The 21470-nt window shown below is 27.2% G+C and overlaps 2 protein-coding genes across 4 annotated transcripts in view; both read left to right on the top strand.

Annotated features, from left to right (window-relative positions):
* Positions 1-3469, top strand: part of LOC107072853 (prolyl 4-hydroxylase subunit alpha-1) — a 72441-nt gene extending 68972 nt beyond the window's left edge. For 2 of the 3 annotated variants that reach the window (XM_089174554.1, XM_089174555.1), the window contains 3 exons: positions 1344-1647; positions 2520-2854; positions 3144-3469. In XM_089174554.1, coding sequence (XP_089030680.1) covers positions 1430-1647; positions 2520-2811 — 510 coding nt within the window. In that variant the 5' untranslated portion in view covers positions 1344-1429 and the 3' untranslated portion in view covers positions 2812-2854; positions 3144-3469. Of the gene's footprint in view, positions 1-1343; positions 1648-2519; positions 2862-3143 lie in introns of all 3 variants that reach the window. The other variant, XR_016177289.1, reaches the window with a different exon arrangement.
* PH4alphaEFB (prolyl 4-hydroxylase subunit alpha-1) overlaps positions 1-21470 on the top strand; it is a 282808-nt gene that overhangs the window by 68972 nt on the left and 192366 nt on the right. The window lies entirely within an intron of this gene.

The raw sequence follows: 21470 nt of genomic DNA on the forward strand, positions 1-21470 counted from the left end.
TAGGCTATTGGTCAGTAAGATTTGTAAGCTTCTTCCCTCTCAAAAAGGGGTGTAGATGATTTCTGATATAAAAGACATGGAAAGGAATAAGAAAGGAGAGTCTCGGGAGTAGAAGTAATGTAGTCTTAGTCGTAGAAGTAGAACAGTAGCAGTCGTAGCCTTTGTTAGATATCAGTTGTAACAGTCGCAGTTGTATCAGTTGTAACAGTCGTAAGAATTCAGTCGCTCATCTAAGTTGTAACCGTAAGATTGTGAAACTAATATTGTACCTTTTCTAATACCTGTTTTAAATAAATCTTATTAGTAGGATTAAACTGGGTGTATGTTCACCTCGCACCTCTCACCCTAAATAAATTATCCCTACATATATATAATTCGATATTCATCGTAATTAAATGTTAATAAATCGTGAATAACCCAGATGGTAGTGATGCACTATCCCATCATAGGATCGAGTTCCAGCAGAGGGTTATCCCTTTCTTGACTTTGACCATGGGTGAAGTCATGAAACCGAAGCTGTGGACAGCATCCTAACGTCGCAACTGACGTCAATCTGGGCTCTCATAACATTTAGCTTGTTACGGTGTATGCATTATTGGTGCAAATATCGAGTAATAAAAAAGAAGTAAGAATAAAGTTATTAAACTGTTCTAAAAGAAAAAGTAATTGTCTCCACTCACAATCAGTGGAAAAACAAACCAAATACATCATTAATTCGTATTGGTTTTAGCAATATGATCATTCAAATTACTTATAAAGATCAAAATTGTCTCTTTGTTGAAAAAAATTCAATTCTCCTACATTGCATATAACATGTGAAAATTTGTTGAATGTTTAAAAAAATACTAATTTGAGAATTGTGTATAACATCGTGTACATATTTGCAATTGTAATAATAAACGAAATATTCTTACTCACGTTCATAATAATAATGTTGTCGCATAATCAAACCATATTCATGGTATAATATAAACAAGTATTTGTTAATAATACCAAGTTAACTGGATTTAATTACAAAGTTAATTTCGTTTGGCTCGTTTAACAATAACTTCTCTCTTGTAACACGAAATACCCTAGACGACCATATTATTATATACGTTTTGTGTTCTAACTTAGGAATATTTAATACATTCTTCTATCATTTAGTAACCCTTCCTACATTGTGTTTAACATAATAATAATAATAATACTATTTTATTGCGATATCTGATAAAAAACAACAAACAAAATATATATGTATGGAATCTTTCGATAATGCAAGAAGGACAAACGAAATGAAAGAAAAGTCAAGTTCAAATATATTGTTTATAATTAACGAAAGGTTTGTTCGATTTTATTTTCAGTCAGCCAATCATATCATACCAAGAAAGGGAGGTGAAAGCAATAACACTAAGAAAGAAAAAAGAAAATAAAGAAGATATTAAGAAAAATGGCACAAAACGAAGAACCTTTTTTACGTTCAACTGTCAGCCAACAAGTATCATATGTCAGATTTACCAACTATACAAAACGCATAGTTGATCTTTATTGGATCGACTTTCAAGGTATTGCCATCAAATATGGCAGTTTAACTCCTGATCAGTACTTAGAGATCAACACTTATGCAACGCATCCTTGGATCTGCGTTGATGCTGAGACGAAGGAAAGGTGAGAAAGAATACTTTCACGAATCGTCATGGTTGTTGCTTCGTTCATCTTTTCTTTAAACGTGATTTTCATACTAAAATATTTTTCAACGACATTTTGAAAATAAAATTCCTTGACTATTAATCAAATTTTATATCATTTTTTCTTTCTTTCTATTATTTTAAAGTAATTATCATTTTTAATGGAATTCAATATATTTCTATTTAAAATCAAAAGCAAATTGTTTCTTGCAAACTATAATAATTCTGTCAATGAATTAATGTTACATTCGTTTGTTAAATATATTCCTATGAGAGTGCAATTAAATCGCGGGAACAAAATAAAAAAAGGGAATTTAAATTTGTATATATATATATGTATACAGTAAATGTTGTATTATTTTATTCGTGTTCTATTTTCACTACACACAATCATACAATAATATCACTTTGAAGGATAATTATGAAAAGAATAATACATGTCTCGGTAATAATGACTGTGGATTAAATGCGAATTAATTTTTTGTATTTTTTTTTATATTATAAATAATTAATAATATTATAAAGAAAAAATCAAAAGAATGAATTTTTACAATGTTTTCCAGACTTGATCTATTGTAATAATTAATTATCGGTACAAACGTACAAAAAGATATATTAATTTTTTTTTTTTGATAAAAGATTTCAACTTAGTCACTAATTGAATAATAGCATGATAAATCAACAATAAATTATTTTCATATACATTCTGTACAATAATTTATCAGAAATATTTATTTATAAATAATAATAAAAAATAAAAATAGGAATAAAACAGGAATAAAACATAAACCTGTTGTCTTGAATATTATTTAGGAAATAAAAAAAAAAAAACAATAAGTAAACGGTTTTCAGATATTGGGTGAACAACAAAGAAGTATTTTATCCTGAACCATGGATTGGAAAATGTGTGAATAATGAACAATATATTCTACGTTTAGTCAACCGAATAGATGCCCGTATACTGACCCCGATGTACTCGTTAGTTGAATTATCTGCAAGAGCAATAACGAGACGTCTTCAATACAGAGAACAAGTTAATAAACTTAACCTTCCGAGGTGTCTTGAAAACAAACTATTTTCAATGCTGCCCAACGAATTAACCGTACGACGACTAAACCGTAAAAAAGAAGAAGAGGATTCGTAATATTGTTTGTGGATATTACGATGATGGAACATCATAACTACTGGTACATGGTACATCTACTTTCAATTAACCATATTTGGATAAGTTCATTTTTTTACTATTTCAATAAAATGCATGGTTACATTGCTTTTTTTCCCTATAATTATTTCTAACATTTTACAATATCGTTCATTCGAATTGTTTTTTTTTTTCATTATTTGTAAAACAACACATAATTTAACAATTTTAAATATTTAGTAATTAGTTAGTAACAATATTATTATTATTATTATTATATATTTTTCATACGGATTAATCTATTATTGTGATTTAATTTTTTTTTTTTTTCATAGTTTTTGCCAAAAGAGGACTATCTGAATTTTTAACATTGCATTGATATTATGCAATGCCGAACTGAGTTAAAAAATTTTTTTCTGCTATGCGTCTCATTTTCAAGAGGAATGTGAACAATGAAAAAATTGAAAAAGTGAAGAAGGATCATCCCTATTCAGGAAAAAATGTAAAGCAAATGCTTATCGTAGTTATAAGGCAGAAAAGAATTTTATAGTGAAATCTATTATCATTTTTTTTTCTCAGATATAAGATTTTTTAATTTTTAATCACAATGTGATATTGTTATATATATATATATATATATATATATATATATATATATAATTAATATCGATCAAATTACGCTCGCTACTTATTTCTTATTTCTTATTTATAAATTACTAATTTTTAGTATAGTTAAATGTCAATTTTTTTTTTCTTTCGATGTTACTACTTGTACATATGTGTATACATATATATATACACTATTTAGTAGATATTTGATAACAATTATTAATAGATTAATTAAAAACAGTGGTCTTTAAGTATTTTAGATTATAATAGAACTTTCTTATGAGTGCCATAATATTCTATAAATAATATTATAGAATTTTTCCTTATAACACGATAAAAATATACATAAATATATAAATTCATAAATTTTCTAGATTATTAGTTTGAAAGTATATTTTCATTTGAATTTTATTTTATTCTACATATATGCAATATTTTTGAAAAAGCTGCATGAAACTCTAATGGTTCTGTTGAACACAATTTGAAAACCACTGTTCCTCTAAGACGTTTAATATAAATTCAATTAAAATAATCCATTTCATATTAACATATTTTTATTACTATAAATAATAACTATTATTAACATTGATGTGTATGAAGACAACAACAAAATCATGATTTTAGAATCTATTATAACAAAAAAAAAAAAAAGAAAAAACGAGATCAATTTAAAAATGATCAAATAAATTGGATTTATTCGTGAAAATTATATTTCGTGATCGTATTTTTAAAAAATTCATTAATTCCATTAACAGCTCGTGTGGTATTCGCAGTTTTTAGTTAATTTCGCTAAATGGACAACGATTCTTTGATTAATATTTCATAAAGAACGTTAATTATCCGTAATTATCGTATTTCTAGCTAATAGTCTTTGAGGAAAATAATTTCGATTGAAAATTATATTTGGAAATTATATTTGGAAATTTTATTTAAAAAAAAAAAGCATTTATCATCTTTCATTTCAAATGCATGCAACGGAATAATTAATTTACAAAGAGAGTCTCTAATGAGAATTTGAAAACTAATTTGACCTCGTTAAAACGCGTAAGAAATAATCATTCTTACAATTAGTTTAAATCACATTAATGAGTTTTAATAGATTCTTCTTTCGTTATTTAATGTTAATTTTACACAAGTTTCAATTGTCTTCTCAAATCTTTCGGTAATTAAGTAATCGTTTTAATCATTACGAAAATTCCAAGCGAGTTCAAAGTTTAAAGATCTTTCTAAAGATATTAGATTTTGTTAAGATGATAATTCAACTATATTATTGCTATTTGTAAATGTTAAGTTACAAAATTATTTACTTTATCCTTTTACCTTTTTATATGAACTTTCTACGAGACAACAATGAAATACTTAAATATATTTCTTAAAATGGCATTAATTAAATTCAATGACAAATTACATGTAAATGGAATACCGGAATATAATAGATGTAAGATTTGTGAAAAAAGATTGGACCCGGGTCTTTCGCTTTCCGGGCGACTGGTCTTTTAACCAATTGAGCTATCCAGGGCCCACCGACCCAATTCTTTTCCACGAATCCATATGTTTCACATGGAGACCGTTCTTCCCACATTTATAGTAGATTTATCTTTTTATTTGTCTAATATTATTATGTAGGCCAAATTATGTAAAAAGAAAAAAAACTATCACAACCATCTGAAATTGAATAAATTTACATAAAACAAACGCGTAGAGTAATTTTTATTTCAATCAGGTGTAATTTAGTTTTGTGCGATTTTTTAATAATTCATTTAATATCGAGTGATATAATTAATATTATTTTTAATTTTTTTAAGTTCATACTAAACAAAGATCATCCAAATTGTTACATTTACTTTTTGGTATTTTAAAGATTGATAGATTTTTACATAATTTGGCTCAAATTACGTTGATTTACATTTTATATGTTATGTATAAAGCATGCATATAAATTTATTTTCCAATTTGTTTGTAATTACTTAATTATTATTTGTTTATCATTCCTTTTTATTAATCGAGACACTGATTTAAAATAATTCATGTTTTTTTTTTTATATATGTTCAGAAATTTGTACACGGATGTTTTAGTTTTGGCAAAAAAAACAAAATATTAATGTTTCTTTATCATCGTGGAATTGTAATAAAAAAATATTTCTTAAAAAAAAAAAAATGTGTTATTGTTTCTTACAAATTGATAATTATACTTTTTATTTGTATTATTTATTTGTGCATGTTATTATCTCAATATTATATTTTCAAATTACATTATCCCTATCTTAGAATTATTTTAATATAAAAAAACAACAGGATGTGATTACAGAGTTAATAAACAATTTAAAAATACAGACTAAACAAAAAAAAACGCCCGTTTCATAGTTTCCAATTTAATATATTTTAGATCCAGACAATAGACGATTATTCGTATTTTGAAAGTAAATATTGAATCGTATCTTCACAATCGATAAGTTTTTCATCGGACAGTAAACTTTATTTGATCTTATATACACTTTATCGTTATCTCACATTTGTTCTTTATCTTATTACAGTTATACTATACGTAAAAATAATAAACAAATATAATATGTGTGTTTAAAAAAGTGAACAACTTGTTGTGAAGATAAATTTTTCTGATACACTGCTGTAAATGAGTTCATTTGCATTAAAAAAAAAAAAAGAAAAAAAAAAGAAAAAAAGAAAAAAAGCATATAAAAAACAAAATGAAAACCATTTCCATTGGATTAGTAAGTCTTTCGTTGTTATCGTATAGCAGGATCAAGGATAATTATTTGACTTGCAAACAAATGCAAAAATTACACATACATATGTCTCTTCTACATTTTCTCTTCCCCTTCATTGGATTTTTAATGTGTACTTTTAATACATCACTGACATGAGAAGATGTATATGTACTACCTATGTATGCTAATGACCAGAAGGTATATCTCTTTTTCATCTGGTAAGACCCGACTGCATTAAACAGATTGGATTATAAGTTTAACGCGTGCTAATCTGAAATGTCGGTTCTTGTTAATTCCATGCAGTCAGGTAAAAGATCAAAAGTAATGAAAAATACTTACTATTAGTCAAGTTATTACGAAATGAGAAGATATGAAACTGAGTGTTATAGAAATTATTTTATAATTTGTAAAAGTATAATTCTCTCTCTCTCTCTCTCTCTCTCTCTCTCTCTTTTAGATAAATAGTATATTTAAAATAAAGAATAACATTTTTTTTTCAAAATAGATTTTATATATTTCTATATATATTCGTATATTTATTAATATTTTATATTAAATTTTAATCATTTATAAAATTATTATTTTAATTATTATTCAAAATATTATGAGAATAAAACTTTGATAACTTGTATATATATATATATATATAATAATGTAATTTAAAATTTAAGTAAGTTAACATACAAAATAGAAAATAAAACACGAAGAAAATGAAGTAGTCTCTTTCCTTGTGTCCCAATTTAGTTTCATTTAAATTAAACCCATAGGAATAGTGGTTGTGTATCTCTCCATGTTTTCTATCCAGTTGTCCAATCTTTGTTGTAAATAAATCTCTACTATATTTTCTTGTTTTTTTTTTTTTTTTTTTTTTCTAACGTGATGCGATTTTCTCGAATGATATAACTTAACTATAACGTTACATTTTATACCTTATTCGGTATAAGATGAACTTTGCTCGTATAGGCGACACGCTTGACTATCAAGATTTCGATTTGTTATTCCTATCGTAACGGTCTCCAACAATCCTTTAGTACAACGTAATTCGTTCTAATCGTTATTGCGTGACTTTTGCCATCTTCCATAATCTCCTATAAATTTTTCATTATGAAAAAAAATAAAAGAAAACCAAAAAAAAAAATATGTCATTTTGCTATCCGATAACAATAAATATGAACACACGGATAAATAAGTTATGTGAATTGTTTTATAATTGCACACTTTTAGGACATATATCAATATATTTAATATATAATAGTGTTACATAGTATATATATATAATTAAATAATTTTATTGCATATATTATTAATTTTTTAATTTTATAATTAATATTTATATCTTCTTAATATATATATATAAATTACGTGTCACGTTAACTACTAAGATAGGATAGTTTATATCTCAATTTATAATCGCAATATTATTTGTTTATTAACAAAGAGTCATGATTATCTCTGTTAGTTCGATTTAATCGAATATATAATATTATATAATAATAATTATGTGTGACAATATTGTATGTAAAATATTGTAAGAAAAAATTCAAAAAATGTTTAATGTGACCAATGTGTGTTAAGTTTAACGTTAAATACATTTTTCATTATATATTTAATCTAAAAATAAAAATGCTCCATTATTTTTTATATGATATATACTATTTATAATATATTTGTTTTTTTTATTACTTATATATACATCAAGGATTAATATGACCCGATACTGACCGTAACTCATTGAGTTAGGTCAGTACGTTGATTACTCATTGAGCGAGTTAAACTTTCATTCATATAGACTCTACCATTCGTGTTCTTATTTGTTAGAATAGAAAATTCTAAGTTACACATAGACAAAAATATTTTTGAAATTTTTCGAAAACAATTTTGAATACTAGATCGTTTATTTTATTTTATTTTAGAAGAATTGACAAAATGAGATATATTTTTTTTTTAATTATAACATTAAACATTTCAAATAACAATTCATTGTACTGTGTTCGAGTTTTGCGTGTCAGTTTTAAACCAAAGTATTTTATTATTTCATTATGATTGTTTTTACCTTGTACATCTTTAATAAACCAAAAAAAAAAGGGATTATTTTTGAGGATTAAAATTAATATTATTTTTATCATTTTAACCCATAGATATTAGGTTTAAAGTAAAATTAATTCCATTTATTATTTATATTTTATTTAATTTTTTTTTAACAGTGGAATGAAATAATCCTTACATAGAAACATAAAGGTGTTTAAAATAACGTAATTTTTCTCAATGGCGACATTAAGTAGAGTCGTTTGTAGAAAATTCACCGGACATTTCATTTCCCTTTTTGGACCTCGAATAATCGCTCTTTTAAATAGTATTCTTCTTTGTTAAAAAAAAAAAAGAAAAAAAAATGATATTATATTCCAGATGGCAACTCAGTTTAAATTCATCTTTTATGTAACGTCTCACAAAAAATCATTGCTTTTTACCTACAATCTGTTTGAATACTATGCACGAGGTATCTTCTAACGAAGAAATAAATGTTTTCACGAGAAAATTAATGAGTACTGTTACGACCAGATGAATGATGACCTAAGTAGTTACTTTTAAAAATACGTTTGTCTGTAATGCTGAAATGTTAATATTTCAACGATCCTTCATTATACATTTATGAATATCAAATGTATTTATAAAATAAATTAAATCATTCTTTATACATTTTTTCACTTTTTCATTTTTTCAACTATCGAATCAAAAATTTATCAGATAGAAATATTAATCTTTTTGCATTGGAAATTTCAAAACACCTGATATATAATTATATTTTAAATTATATATATATAAAATCATTTAAAATAAATGATCATAAGAATTTCTTAAGATTTGTAACAAATTTTGATTTGGTATGTTAGAAGAAATTTAAGATATACAATATTTTTTTTAACTACTATTTGTAATGCATATAATTACATAAAGTATTGATCAGGTGATACTGATTAAGCTTTTGTAATAAATTGTAAAACTTTAATAAGCGTTTGCTTGTGAACTCGTACATCTATTTTTATAAATACCAAATATATTATAAATAAAATAAAAATTAGGATATATATTCATGCCACGCTAACAACTACGGTTTTAAATTCAATTATTCTTAATCATTATGCCAATAACTGAAGTATTAAATTAAGAAGAAAGTTATTTGAAATTCATCTAACATCGTAACTGTAAAATTCACTGACTTTTTTTATTCGCAAACAATAATATCATTTTCTAGAATTGTTCAAATTTTAGAACATCTAAAATAGCCTGAGTTATTCGAAGATTGTCGAAGATACTTAAAGATATCTAAAAAGATGAACTAAAATAGATGAAATAGTTGAAATTAGTCGTAGATCGCTGAAAATGTTATCAGATTACTTTTAAATTATTATACGAGCTTTTCCAATGTCAAGATTTTAAATTTCATTCATTTTTCGCATTGCAAAAACGACAGATACGTTTTGTTTCATCCTAATTATTAACACTCTTTATATTTAATAATAATTCGTTAATCATAAAGTAAAAATTAATTGAATTTAATGATAAGCTTATTGAATCAATGACATAACGGAAATGATTCATGACTAAAGCATACTATGAATAATTATGATTAATATTGTTCTCGTCTAGTTGACGACCAATTAAATACGTTCTATGAACTTTGATTATTCTTTTTCTTTTTTTTTCAATTTATTTTAATAACTTTTAAAAGTATCGAAAAATGTTTCATTAAAAAATATTTAATGAAAGATACACACACATTTTTATATAAAAACATTCAGTGTCACATTATTGGTTTCTAATGAAACTACTCGAAACTACTGAAATTTTTTTTATTTTGTTTATTTAGTGTGAATTTGTTTAACTTAGCATATGGAATAGTTTTTATCGCTATTATTTTGTATTTTTTATTGCTAATTTAAGGATTTATCTACGTCTTTAGGTACTGTAAGTTTTCAACAGATAGTGTTGTATTACAATTCAATTATTTCACCTTATTTTCAGGTTTACATATGACATAACTAACCCTTATTTCTTATATTTTCTCTTATATTATTATTTAATGTATTCTATTGTAATTGTTATAATTTCCTAAATACATAGTTTGGAATTACATTAAATAAACATTTTCTAACAAAGCCACAGCAATGCGTTGTCGGACCATCCTAACATATCTGTTACAGTTATAATAGTATATTAGGTTATGTTATGTTATATTACTGTAAAAGACCGAAATTGGAGAATTTCAAGCTTTACATGATGAAAGATTGAATATTTGGGTTTATTTTTATACATTAATATTTCGGACATAGACCAAACACGACCATGTGAATCCTAACATTATAAAATTTCAGTTTTTCATAGTAATATATATAATACTTAAAAAAGACAAGTGGATTTTCTTCGAAAATTCTTGAAAATATTTGACCTATTCGTGAAGAAACTTCATTCTTAGATGTTGTACTTGTCAATTTGACGATAAAAATGAAGAACGAGACTTGTAAAATGTGTCGACGGTCGATTAAAAATGCCCCTCACGGGACATTAACACGAGACGCATTTTAAATCGAGCATCTATCGTGCTTTCAATGTGGTACTTTTCTAGAATCCTTAAAGAAAAATTACTTTTTCAAATAAGTTAGAAAATAACATTATTTATTTATCACATTTTTATAAAAAAAAAAGAAATGTTTCCTTCATATATTATTATATTATATTTATACAGAAAGATTATTAAAAATTTTCCTTTATTTATACGAAAACTGCATTTTAATATATATATAAAATTACTAGTTGAACAATTATAATAATATGTATCACAATTATACAGAATGTCCCAATTGTATTTTTTTTCTTTTATTTTTGTCGAAAAAATTAACCTTTGCTTACCACCCTTCCTGGAGTAACACGCTTACCACATCCCACGAGAAAAATTGTTATAAAAAAGAAACTATTGCATAAATTTACTTCAACATTTTTTTCAGACTTCTTTAATATTTATTTAAAAAGACTATATAGGTTTTATAGCTTTAAATTAAATTTCAATATGTTGAAAAAATTACCAAACTTGAACAATTGAGAAAAATGACGACTCAAGTTGTAAAAAAGGTCTGGGTCCTTTGGACCAAGTTGTGGTATAAACAAAGGTTAATATAAAGAATAATAAAATAATTTATTTAATTCGTATAACAATATAATCCCATTAAATTATTAAATTGATTAAAACGTAGTTGAGTTAGTGTTTTTACTGGTATTTTCAATTATATATATAAAAAAAAATAAAGGAGTAAAAATACTTGTACCTATTTATTTATACACAATATGTTATATAATTTTTCGAATTTTTGTTTTTGTTTTAACACGTTATATATTGTACTTAATAGTCTTTTTCAAACGATCATTAACTTTTCATTAAAATTTCTTCTTATTTTAATCAATATACGAACAATGTACACTTATTATACATATTGAAGAAAGATAAAAGAGAAAATGTATCTGTAAAAACACGTTAGCCATTGCACGATCTAGGGGGCGAAGATCGAACGAGATCGATGATCCAGGTACACGATTTTCTCTTGGGACGTGACGTAGAGAGAATAAGGAACATTAATATTGCGAAAGTCGACGAGAAAGGCCGTGGGAAAAAAGGAAAAGAAGAACAAAAAAAAAAAAGAAAAAGGCACAAAAAAAAAAGCACAACATTTTTGTCCTGGTGATGGTAACTGTGCGACACAATTTGTCGTCGTCGTCGTCGTCGTCGTCGTTGTCGTTGTTGTCGTCCTTCATCAATTCTATTAAAAAAAAAATAAATAAAAGGTAGAAAAAAAAGTCGTTCAAACTGGTTAATTGTTTTTTACTTTATCGGCCGTGAACTAATTACAACAGTTTATTTATCAAACGAACCGAACCGTATAGGGAAATAATTAAACTTCAACGACCCCGATAGAACAACCAACTCCTTCTACGTTTATTAAATTACTTTATTTCATTTTTTTTGTTCTTTTTTTTTTAGTTTCTATTTTAAAATTTGTATATTTATACAAAAAAAAAATATAAATATTACTAAATATCGTAATGATTATTAATTGGCTTATGAATTTACTTATCAATTATCAATAGTAGAAAAAAACAAAATAAAGTAGTTTTAATTTTATGTTATATATACAGGGTGTTTCGTTTAAATCGATCAACTTAATTGGCTTTGAAAATTATTGATGGTAGAAGAAAAATGTGTTGGACAAAAGTTTAATGGTTTAAACAGGGATACGTTATTAATTTTATTGTAAATTGACTTTGATTTTTTTTTTCATCGTATTATTTCGACAAAATGAATATGTTAAACTTAACCACATATAAAAATACATATCAGTCATTCTGTAAAAATAAACACAATCATACATTATCCGATATTATATCTCCAATTCTTTATTCAGGTAGGATAACGATGGAAGGAAGGAAGGAAGTATAACATACATACACTCTATACAAATATACCCATACATCCATACGATAAATCGTGTGAAGAGGGTAGGGTCTTTTTTTATCGCACTCTTAGTTCATATTTCTTTTTTGTATTTTTTTTTTTTTATGTTATTCACCCCTCGTTACTAAAATCACACAAAAGTCTCGTTTCGATATCGGTTGAATGAACAACTTTAACAGCTTTCGAATATCAAATAAGTTAAAATAAACTTTATGACGTTATAATCAAATAATAAATCAGGGTCTTATACCACCGTATAAATTCAACTGAAATCCTTTAGATTCGTGTCACGCACCGTTTTGCCTTTTCCTAATTTACCCAACGAATTCTTGGCCCAAGGAAAATATACTTGGCCTTAGTTGAACATCACAAAGCTCGCGTTAGTCTTTAAGAAAGGAATGCAATCAGATTTACGTTTGGGTGACAAGAAAAAAAAAAAGAGAAGAAAACGAAAAAGAATGAGAAAAGAGAGGGAGAGACGTAGACATTAAAAAAATCAAAAAGTAACATTTCTTTTATTTCAACATGACATTTTTTTATTTAGTGTGATTTTTTTTCAACTTAGAACATAGGATAGTTTTTATTTTTTATTGCTAATTTAAGATTTTATTATTTAGAGGTTATCTAGGTCTTGAGGTTCTGTAAATTTTTAATAAATGGCGGCACTGAATGACAATTCAATTATTGTGCCATATTAACGTCATATTAACCAAGTGTTTGGAAAAAACATACAAGTTGATTCTTTTCTTGTTTTCATATTTTATCGTGTTATCGTTGTTAACCTGTTTCTACATCATTCGTAAATAATATCATGGTCTCTATTGTATTACGATTTGCTGCGTTGACCTCAGTTTACCATGGGGAATTCTCAATGTATCCCGTTGGATGATCACAGTCCTAGGTTCTACTCACAGTTGAATTCATTCGTATCCCATCCGTAGCACATTCTTCGACTTCTCTTTCACGCGAAAATTCGTTTCTCGTGTCGGTGCATTTCACCGATTCTCTTTTTTATCTTCTTTTTTTTTGTTTTTGTTCATTTTCTCTTTTTATATCTCTGATTTAATCATTGGAAATTAGTCGACGTTCCAGAAAATCCTCTCGCCAACCCCTTTTACCAACAAAAATTCCACATTTTATCTACTGGAAAAACAATCGATCGTTATTAACGCGTCAACGTTGTAAAAAGCAACGCGACGTTTTTATTAGATTCTTCCTTTCAATTTTTTTTTTTATCCCTTTCTGTCCACCTCCTTTCTCCTCACCCTCCTTGTCCTCCCCCATCATCCTGTTAAAGATAGTTGCTTGTTATCTCCGTTCGTTTCAAACTTTCCTATCACTTTCCTTTTTTTTTCCCCCTTTTTCTTTTTACTTTGATCACATTATGTATATATATATATATATATTTGTATATACACGTTTGTGCAATAGAAACAATTACTTTAAACTATAGTCTCGAAAGTTTCTACCAAAAACCGCAAACAACGAAGTTCGTGCTTGGTCCGTGATTGAACCAGTGCTAAAATCAACAAGTACAGTCGACGTAGAAACGAAACTTTCTTGTAGATATATAATAACCCATTTCAAACGTGCTGACTACAAATTATAATGTTTACCTTTCAAGAGCTAGTGAAACGTCTATCGGCATTTCTAACGTTTTCTCCTTGTTAAATTGACTAACATAACATAAGTGCCAAACGATAGATATAACTAGTGATTTTAACACGAGTAACCGCGATTTCTTCATTCATTTCTATTTATTTACAATAACATAATAATCTTATTCATTTTCACGAGATAAGTGAACAAACTTTGCTATTTAAGATGATAGTGGTTGGTCTAATAATTTAATTGCGAATAAAAATGACAAAAACAAGTCGTTTTAATTACTTTGGTAGATTTGTTAATTATTATCTTAATATATATTATTTTTATAATTATTATATCCACCTTCACCATAAGAAAATTGATATTTTTAAAGTGATCAATTTTTTACTTCTAATAATTGTATAGGGATAGCAAAAGTTTACAAACTCATACTTACAATTTGTAAAAAAAGGAATTTCTAATAAATATAAAAATACACAATAATATATATTATTTAATTAACTAATATTTTAAAATAATTATTTTCAAAGTATACACCGGTGCTTTTTTTTACAGGGTGCTGCGAAATATTACAAAATATTCATAATTTTATTTCTATTTTTAATTCGATGTTAGTTACAGTTAGTGATAAATAATTAACTTATTTAATTATAAATATAATATTGATTGTTTGTAAAAAAATGTCTATAAATAAAATATATTTTATTTATTTCTACCCAATTTTTAAAAATATATCATTAATTGTCAGTCAACATGTTAATCACGTTGAATTATAAATTCCTGACCCGATTATTAAAATCAAACAACATATGTACACGTTTAATACAATAAAATGAATAAATAATCCTAGTTTGAAAAAACAAAACAAAACAAAAGGAAAAATCTATACGACCTATATTTGTTAGTATTAAATAAACGTGAAAAGGTGTTCGTTGCTATTAAAAATAAAAAAGAATAAAAAGATAAAAACATTGTATTGTATTATAATCATAATTAACTTGAAATATTTGTCATAATATATTCAGGAAAGTTTTGAAAACGATAAAGAAGTTATTTATCACGTTAATAATCACCAGTTACCACCATACTGTTGTTACATAAAGCTACTTATTTGCTTTGAATCCCATTGATTATACTTTATGAATTTGCGGGAATTATTCGGATAATAAACTATCTCTATAGCGACAATGAGATTCTATATACGTACACATAGCCACACACAGCCACACACAGACACACACAGCCACACACAGACACACGCAGACACATACATAGAGAGACATAGAAGAGAGGACATTTAAATTGCATCTTCTATACAATAATAGTGCACTATTGTCGTTGACGTGAAATAGTTCGTAAAGTATCGACGTACGTGGTTGTTGGAGAAGATACGTTTGTACGAGATAAAGAGAGGAAGGCAGAGATAGATAAAGAGAAAGAGAGAGAAAGAGAGAGAAAGAGAGAGAAAGAGAGAGAGAGAGAGATTATATATGTATGTATGTATGTATGTATGTATATATATGTATAAGGGAAAGGAAACGTAGTTCAGAGAGTTCGTAGATTTACCTCGTGAAATTTGGGAGTTTACATTCGAGTTTCGGGGCTCAATTTGCCGTTAATAATGCACGTTACGTGAATTGCTTCCTATTTCCGTATTGCACGGGATCATTATGAGAAATGATTAATAGGTTACACACCGTCAAGCATTTACCTCGATCGAATATATATATTTTTTCTCTATACTCGATTTGATAATTAATAGGACGCAAAATGATATACTCAGTCTTATCCTGTACTTTTATATAATTTATATTATAATTTTTTTTTTTTTTAATTATAGAATTATTCTAAAATTGAATATCAATAAAAATAGTGATCGTGGAATAATGTGGTTAATGTAAATAAATATTTAAAAATATTAAACATTAAAATTATATATATATATATATATATATATATATATATATATATATATTAGAAAATTAGTTATGTCATTTAAATGCAATAATAATAATAATAATAAATTTGAAATATATCCTAGAAAAAAAGACTTTTCTCTCTTTGTTATTTAAATATGAAAATAAGTGATCACATCTACAAGTTGAACGAGACAAAATTCTATTTGCAGCTTGTTCATCAAGAAACGATAGGTGCAATTTCACGAATCGAAATAAGCATATCCCTACATATGACTACATATGACTACAAATTCGATTTGAATAGGTGTGTGAGCTCGTTTAAATAAATTCGTTATTTATATATCGATTATACTACACCCTCTTTTTTTTATATTTTCTAAAATATATTTATGATAAGATTATATTACATTTATAAGGGATGATTCATAAGTATGAAATTTAAAAAATTATACAGTAAATATTAACATATGTTACACAGTACTTAAGCATATATTTATGTATGTGCAAGTTCAGAAAAAAAAAAAATAAAAGAAATGACAGTGTGATTACGCGAATAAAGATGCAGTTAAATTAGGAGCTAGTAGCCTGTGGATTTCATAAAAAACATTTTAAACTGAGAAAGTATCAACGAGCACGTAACTGAGAAGTTTCACAGCTTTACTCATAAAATTTGTAACTTTCCATACGAGTTTCGAGGTTCGATTCGACATTAAACTTTGTGTGCTTCCTTATCGGTTTGAAACTTTCTTCTTCAACCCCTTTCTATGACAGTTCGAGTTTAAGTAAAAGAGGATTTTAATAAAACGAAATTGGAAAATTTCTCGAGAATATGGTTTTGCTTGCTTTTTTTTTTTCAAATCCTTTTTTTTTCTTTTATTTCAATGAAAACAGTGTGACACATATATGGAAAATAAAAATTGGTTATTATAAATCCTAATACCGTGATAATAAAATTATATTATTTTACTTAAAAAAAAAAAAAAAAATAAATAAATTAACCAAACATATTTTTTCAATTTTTTATAAAACGATTTATATAAACTTATATTTATTATTTTGAACCAGTTAAGCGTGTTTGACGACTATATCCGTCATCGCTTGATTATCGCGTCACACTTAACTGGTTAAAACAAGAAAAACTTAATGTTTAATAAATGACCAATTGTTAGTTTACATCTAGAATTTTTCGTGAAATAATTTCATTTAATATTTAAAACTCATTATAGAGCATTCTCCAAGGAAATATTCTAAAACAAAACGAAGAAGAGAAAAAAAAACTACAAAAAGTAAGATAAAAGTAACAAAGTTAACCGAAATATCTGACCATTGTTAGATTCGACGTCCGTAATACTGAATACGGTATTGCGGAATAAATGGAGATCGCGGTTGTATATATATATATATATATATATATATATACATACATATAACAACTTTCACTGCTCATCCGCCGGAAATTTCCATTGAAATCGGATTAAGTACGTTCCATGTTTAAATCTGATGAAACTCTTTTCCTGAAAAGAGCGTTCCAACGTGGTGCCAACCCCTTCCCTTCCCTTCCCTTAGACCCCACCCACTACCCCTATGCTTATATTTCACATTTTATAATGTAATGATAATAATTACTCTAGCGGTAAATAAAACGATAAAAGAGAGAAAAAAAAACGTCTGACAAGATATCACACGATACATCAGTTTCGCGAATAAAAGAGGAAAATAATTTATTATATAAATCTTCGTTGAACAACAAAAACAACAACAACAACAAAAAAAAGAAAAATAATCATAAAAGATGATAAATAGCGAAAAGGTTCGTTTCATTTTAATACGATAGATAAATCTCGTCGTATCGATAGTAAATCATTTGGTAAATGATAAATGGATATAAAAAAAAAAAAAAAAAAAAACACGATTAAAATATCGCGATAATCGATCAATTATACTCGAGTTCATTTCTCCCTCCTTTCTCCCTTTTTTAATTTATCTATTTGTGTTGCTTTTTCTTTTCTTTTTCCTACTACTCGAAGATACTTTTGATTTTTCCCGATATTCGAGAGGGAGGCAAGGGGGAGGGGATCGAATCGATCGTAGTCGAGGTGACGATTGAACGAAGTCCAACCAACGAACTGAATTATTTCCCTCGGACGAGTTCGACCGAATCTAACGGGGAAAATGCTTGTGAAAGTGGCGAATCGCGTGCGATTTTCCCTCCTTCTCCTCCTCTGCCTTTTAGAGTTCGACTACGACTACGACTACGACGACTACGACGACGACGAGGACGATTACGACAATGACGACGACAACGACAACGACAACGACAACGACAACCTAGACGACAGTTAGTAGGTAGGTAGTCGTCGAATGTTCGGAGAACTCGAGATGGGAAACGTTATTCATTAGATACGCATCAATACCCAGGAATAACGAGCCTCAACGATTCCGTTTTACAACTTGCAATCGGCAATTCAAATTGAACACCTCGGCCCATCGGCTCGTTAACAAAGTTTGTTTAACCGTGTATCAGAATCGGCTTTGAAAATTAACGTTTCAATTTAAAACGTATAATCACAAATATTTATATAAATGTATATAGGGTATTTAAGGTATTTTTATACACGTTATATGAAAGTCATTCGAAACTATATTCATTTACACAGTTTTACAGTCTCTGTTATAACATTTGAATAATATATATATATATATATATATATATATATATATATATATATATATATATATATATACAAGTAACTTCTCCTATTACAAAATGGTATTTTATAACACGGTTTCGTTATAACATAATTCATAAATTTGCGAAAACTTTTTTAACAAAAATTTGTACTTTTACAGCACTAAATAACATGATTTTGTTTAACATATTTAAAAATCCAATTACCTTGAAATAATGAACTTTTGTTCTAATATGATATGGTTTCACACAACACGGCATTTTTTAAGAAACCTATCTACCATATTATAAAAGGGTTACCTGTATATATATATATGCTATTTAAAAATACTTTTATGTTATGACACATTTGAATAAAGTTTCACATGTATAATACTCCTTACTCTGTTTAAAAAACATTTGTGTCCTAATTACAACTTGTCAATTGTCAATTACGAACATACAATACAACGTTTCCAACGCATCTACGAAGAAAAGAAAAAGCTCAGATGCAGTTTATATTTGATTTTCTTTTCACCCACGCAAATGAATGACATTTCGAGATATCAACAAAATTTGATATATAAAATTTTGTATTTTTGAACATACTCATTAGATCGTTATTCCATTAACGAATACATTTTCTCCAGATGAATATTTTCCATAAATATCGATGACTACATTAATTTCATATATACGTTGGTATTGTATATTTTTTAATTACAAAAATCTACGAGAGTTACATTTGTCGATATTTCCATGACGATATGCATATATCTATCTATCTATCTATCTATCTATGTATTTGTGTATGTATAGGAATTAATTAAATCATTGAAAAGTTTGCCGTGATATCTTCGATACGGGCATCAGCTTCACCATAGTCGTGGAATTTCAATTTTAGTAATTACGCACGAGCGAATCCGACGATGCTATGTTATCTCGATCGAGCTTTGGTATTTGGATCTATTGATATTCTGACTTTCTCTCTCTCTCTCTCTCTCTCTCTCTCTCTCTTTTTCCGCTTCTTCTTCTATGTGTAAGAGCATTATCAAATGATCTAATTGATATCTATTCTATCTCTCTTAATAATACTACTATACTTAAACAATTTACACATATTTATTAACCATTTTGTTTTTTTTTTATATAAAATATCAGATAAAATAATAATAAACAAAAATTATATGACACGATGTTATACAATTTATTGAGATTTTATTATCAAATATATATTACAAAATGAAAAAGATCATTTATAACATTTATTTATTCCCTATCAACACAATGACAGAGTATATAATAATATGTATGTGTACTATGTATGAAAAGAATAGTAGATTCTTGGATATAGTAGCAGTCGACTCGTGATATTCAACGAGTCAGTTTTCATGGAAATCAATGTGAACGACAGGAAATTGTCGATATGTTAGTTCCTATCATAGTTCATTCGTTCAAGCATACATGTACACATTATTCGTGGTCGAAATGTTTGACGATGTCGAATGAATGTTAATTAATGTACTTAGTAACAATTAATACGCTTGAAATCGTTAACAAGAGAAGGAGACTAGTGTTTCCATGATTTCGATATTAACCGAACCGGAGGGGTTCGACATTTTGAGAATCGAAAGAGAAAGAGACAGAGAGGGGGAAAACACCGCACTCGCGTTCTCCTAATTAGCGTACCAATTAATTAACTATCGCCAAATCGTACGAGCCTTCTCTGATGGCATCGTTGTCGATTTCCATTGCTTCGACATTTTCGTTGGCTTCCAATGAGAATGCGACTGTGATGCCCGAAATCTAATTAGAAGAACAATCCCGTGTTCCGTTGCTTCTCTACGGCATACGTTGAATTTTCTTCTAATTAAAAATTCCTAATCGCTTTTTTCGTCGATCGATTATTGTTACTCGTTGTTTTATCAAAATGCAATAGCACAATGGTCAATGAAAATTTAACATCTAAATATCGAAAATGAAACCACAAAATTTTAATGTTTTTTTTTTTCAACGAATTAAAGTTTATGAAAGGTCTTTTTTTTTTATGTTATTCAAATACCTATATGTATGCTTGGTGTATTATATTTGTAAATTACGAAAAACACAAATTGTAGATTATTTTCTTTTGTTTACTTTCCAGTTGTTTTTCTTCGTTTTAATTTGCCCATAATTAATTTCATTAATTTCGTTATGATAATAATAATAAAAAAAAAAATAACCTAATTACATTTAAATGAAACGATAATAATTAATTTAACACGATCATCGGTCCGATGCGTTATTCGTAGAATCGGATAAATTAGTAATCAAATTAAAATTGAAGAGAAATTTCGGACTACGAGGGGTGGATGGGTAGGGAGGGGGGTGAACGGAAGGTAGGTTTGGCTTTTTGTTACATCGTTTGATTGCGAGAATAGAAGAGAGAAAATGTGTGGGCGGAGGAGGAGGAGGAGGAGGAGGGGGAGGGAGAAACTCTGGTTAAGGTAGGAAATACCGGACCAAAGTTTTCGCCGTTTTCCTTCTTCGTCGAGACTTTTCGATAATAAATGTAACTTTTAATGAAGCCGATGGCGTTGAATTCTACAACGAGTTTGCGGCCGTCTAACTTTTCTTCCACGTTTCTCTCT

This window comes from Polistes dominula, unplaced genomic scaffold (assembly GCF_049000335.1).
Source record: "Polistes dominula isolate Pdom_NZ unplaced genomic scaffold, Pdom_raw_medaka contig_68, whole genome shotgun sequence".
Taxonomy (NCBI): Eukaryota; Metazoa; Arthropoda; class Insecta; order Hymenoptera; family Vespidae; genus Polistes; species Polistes dominula.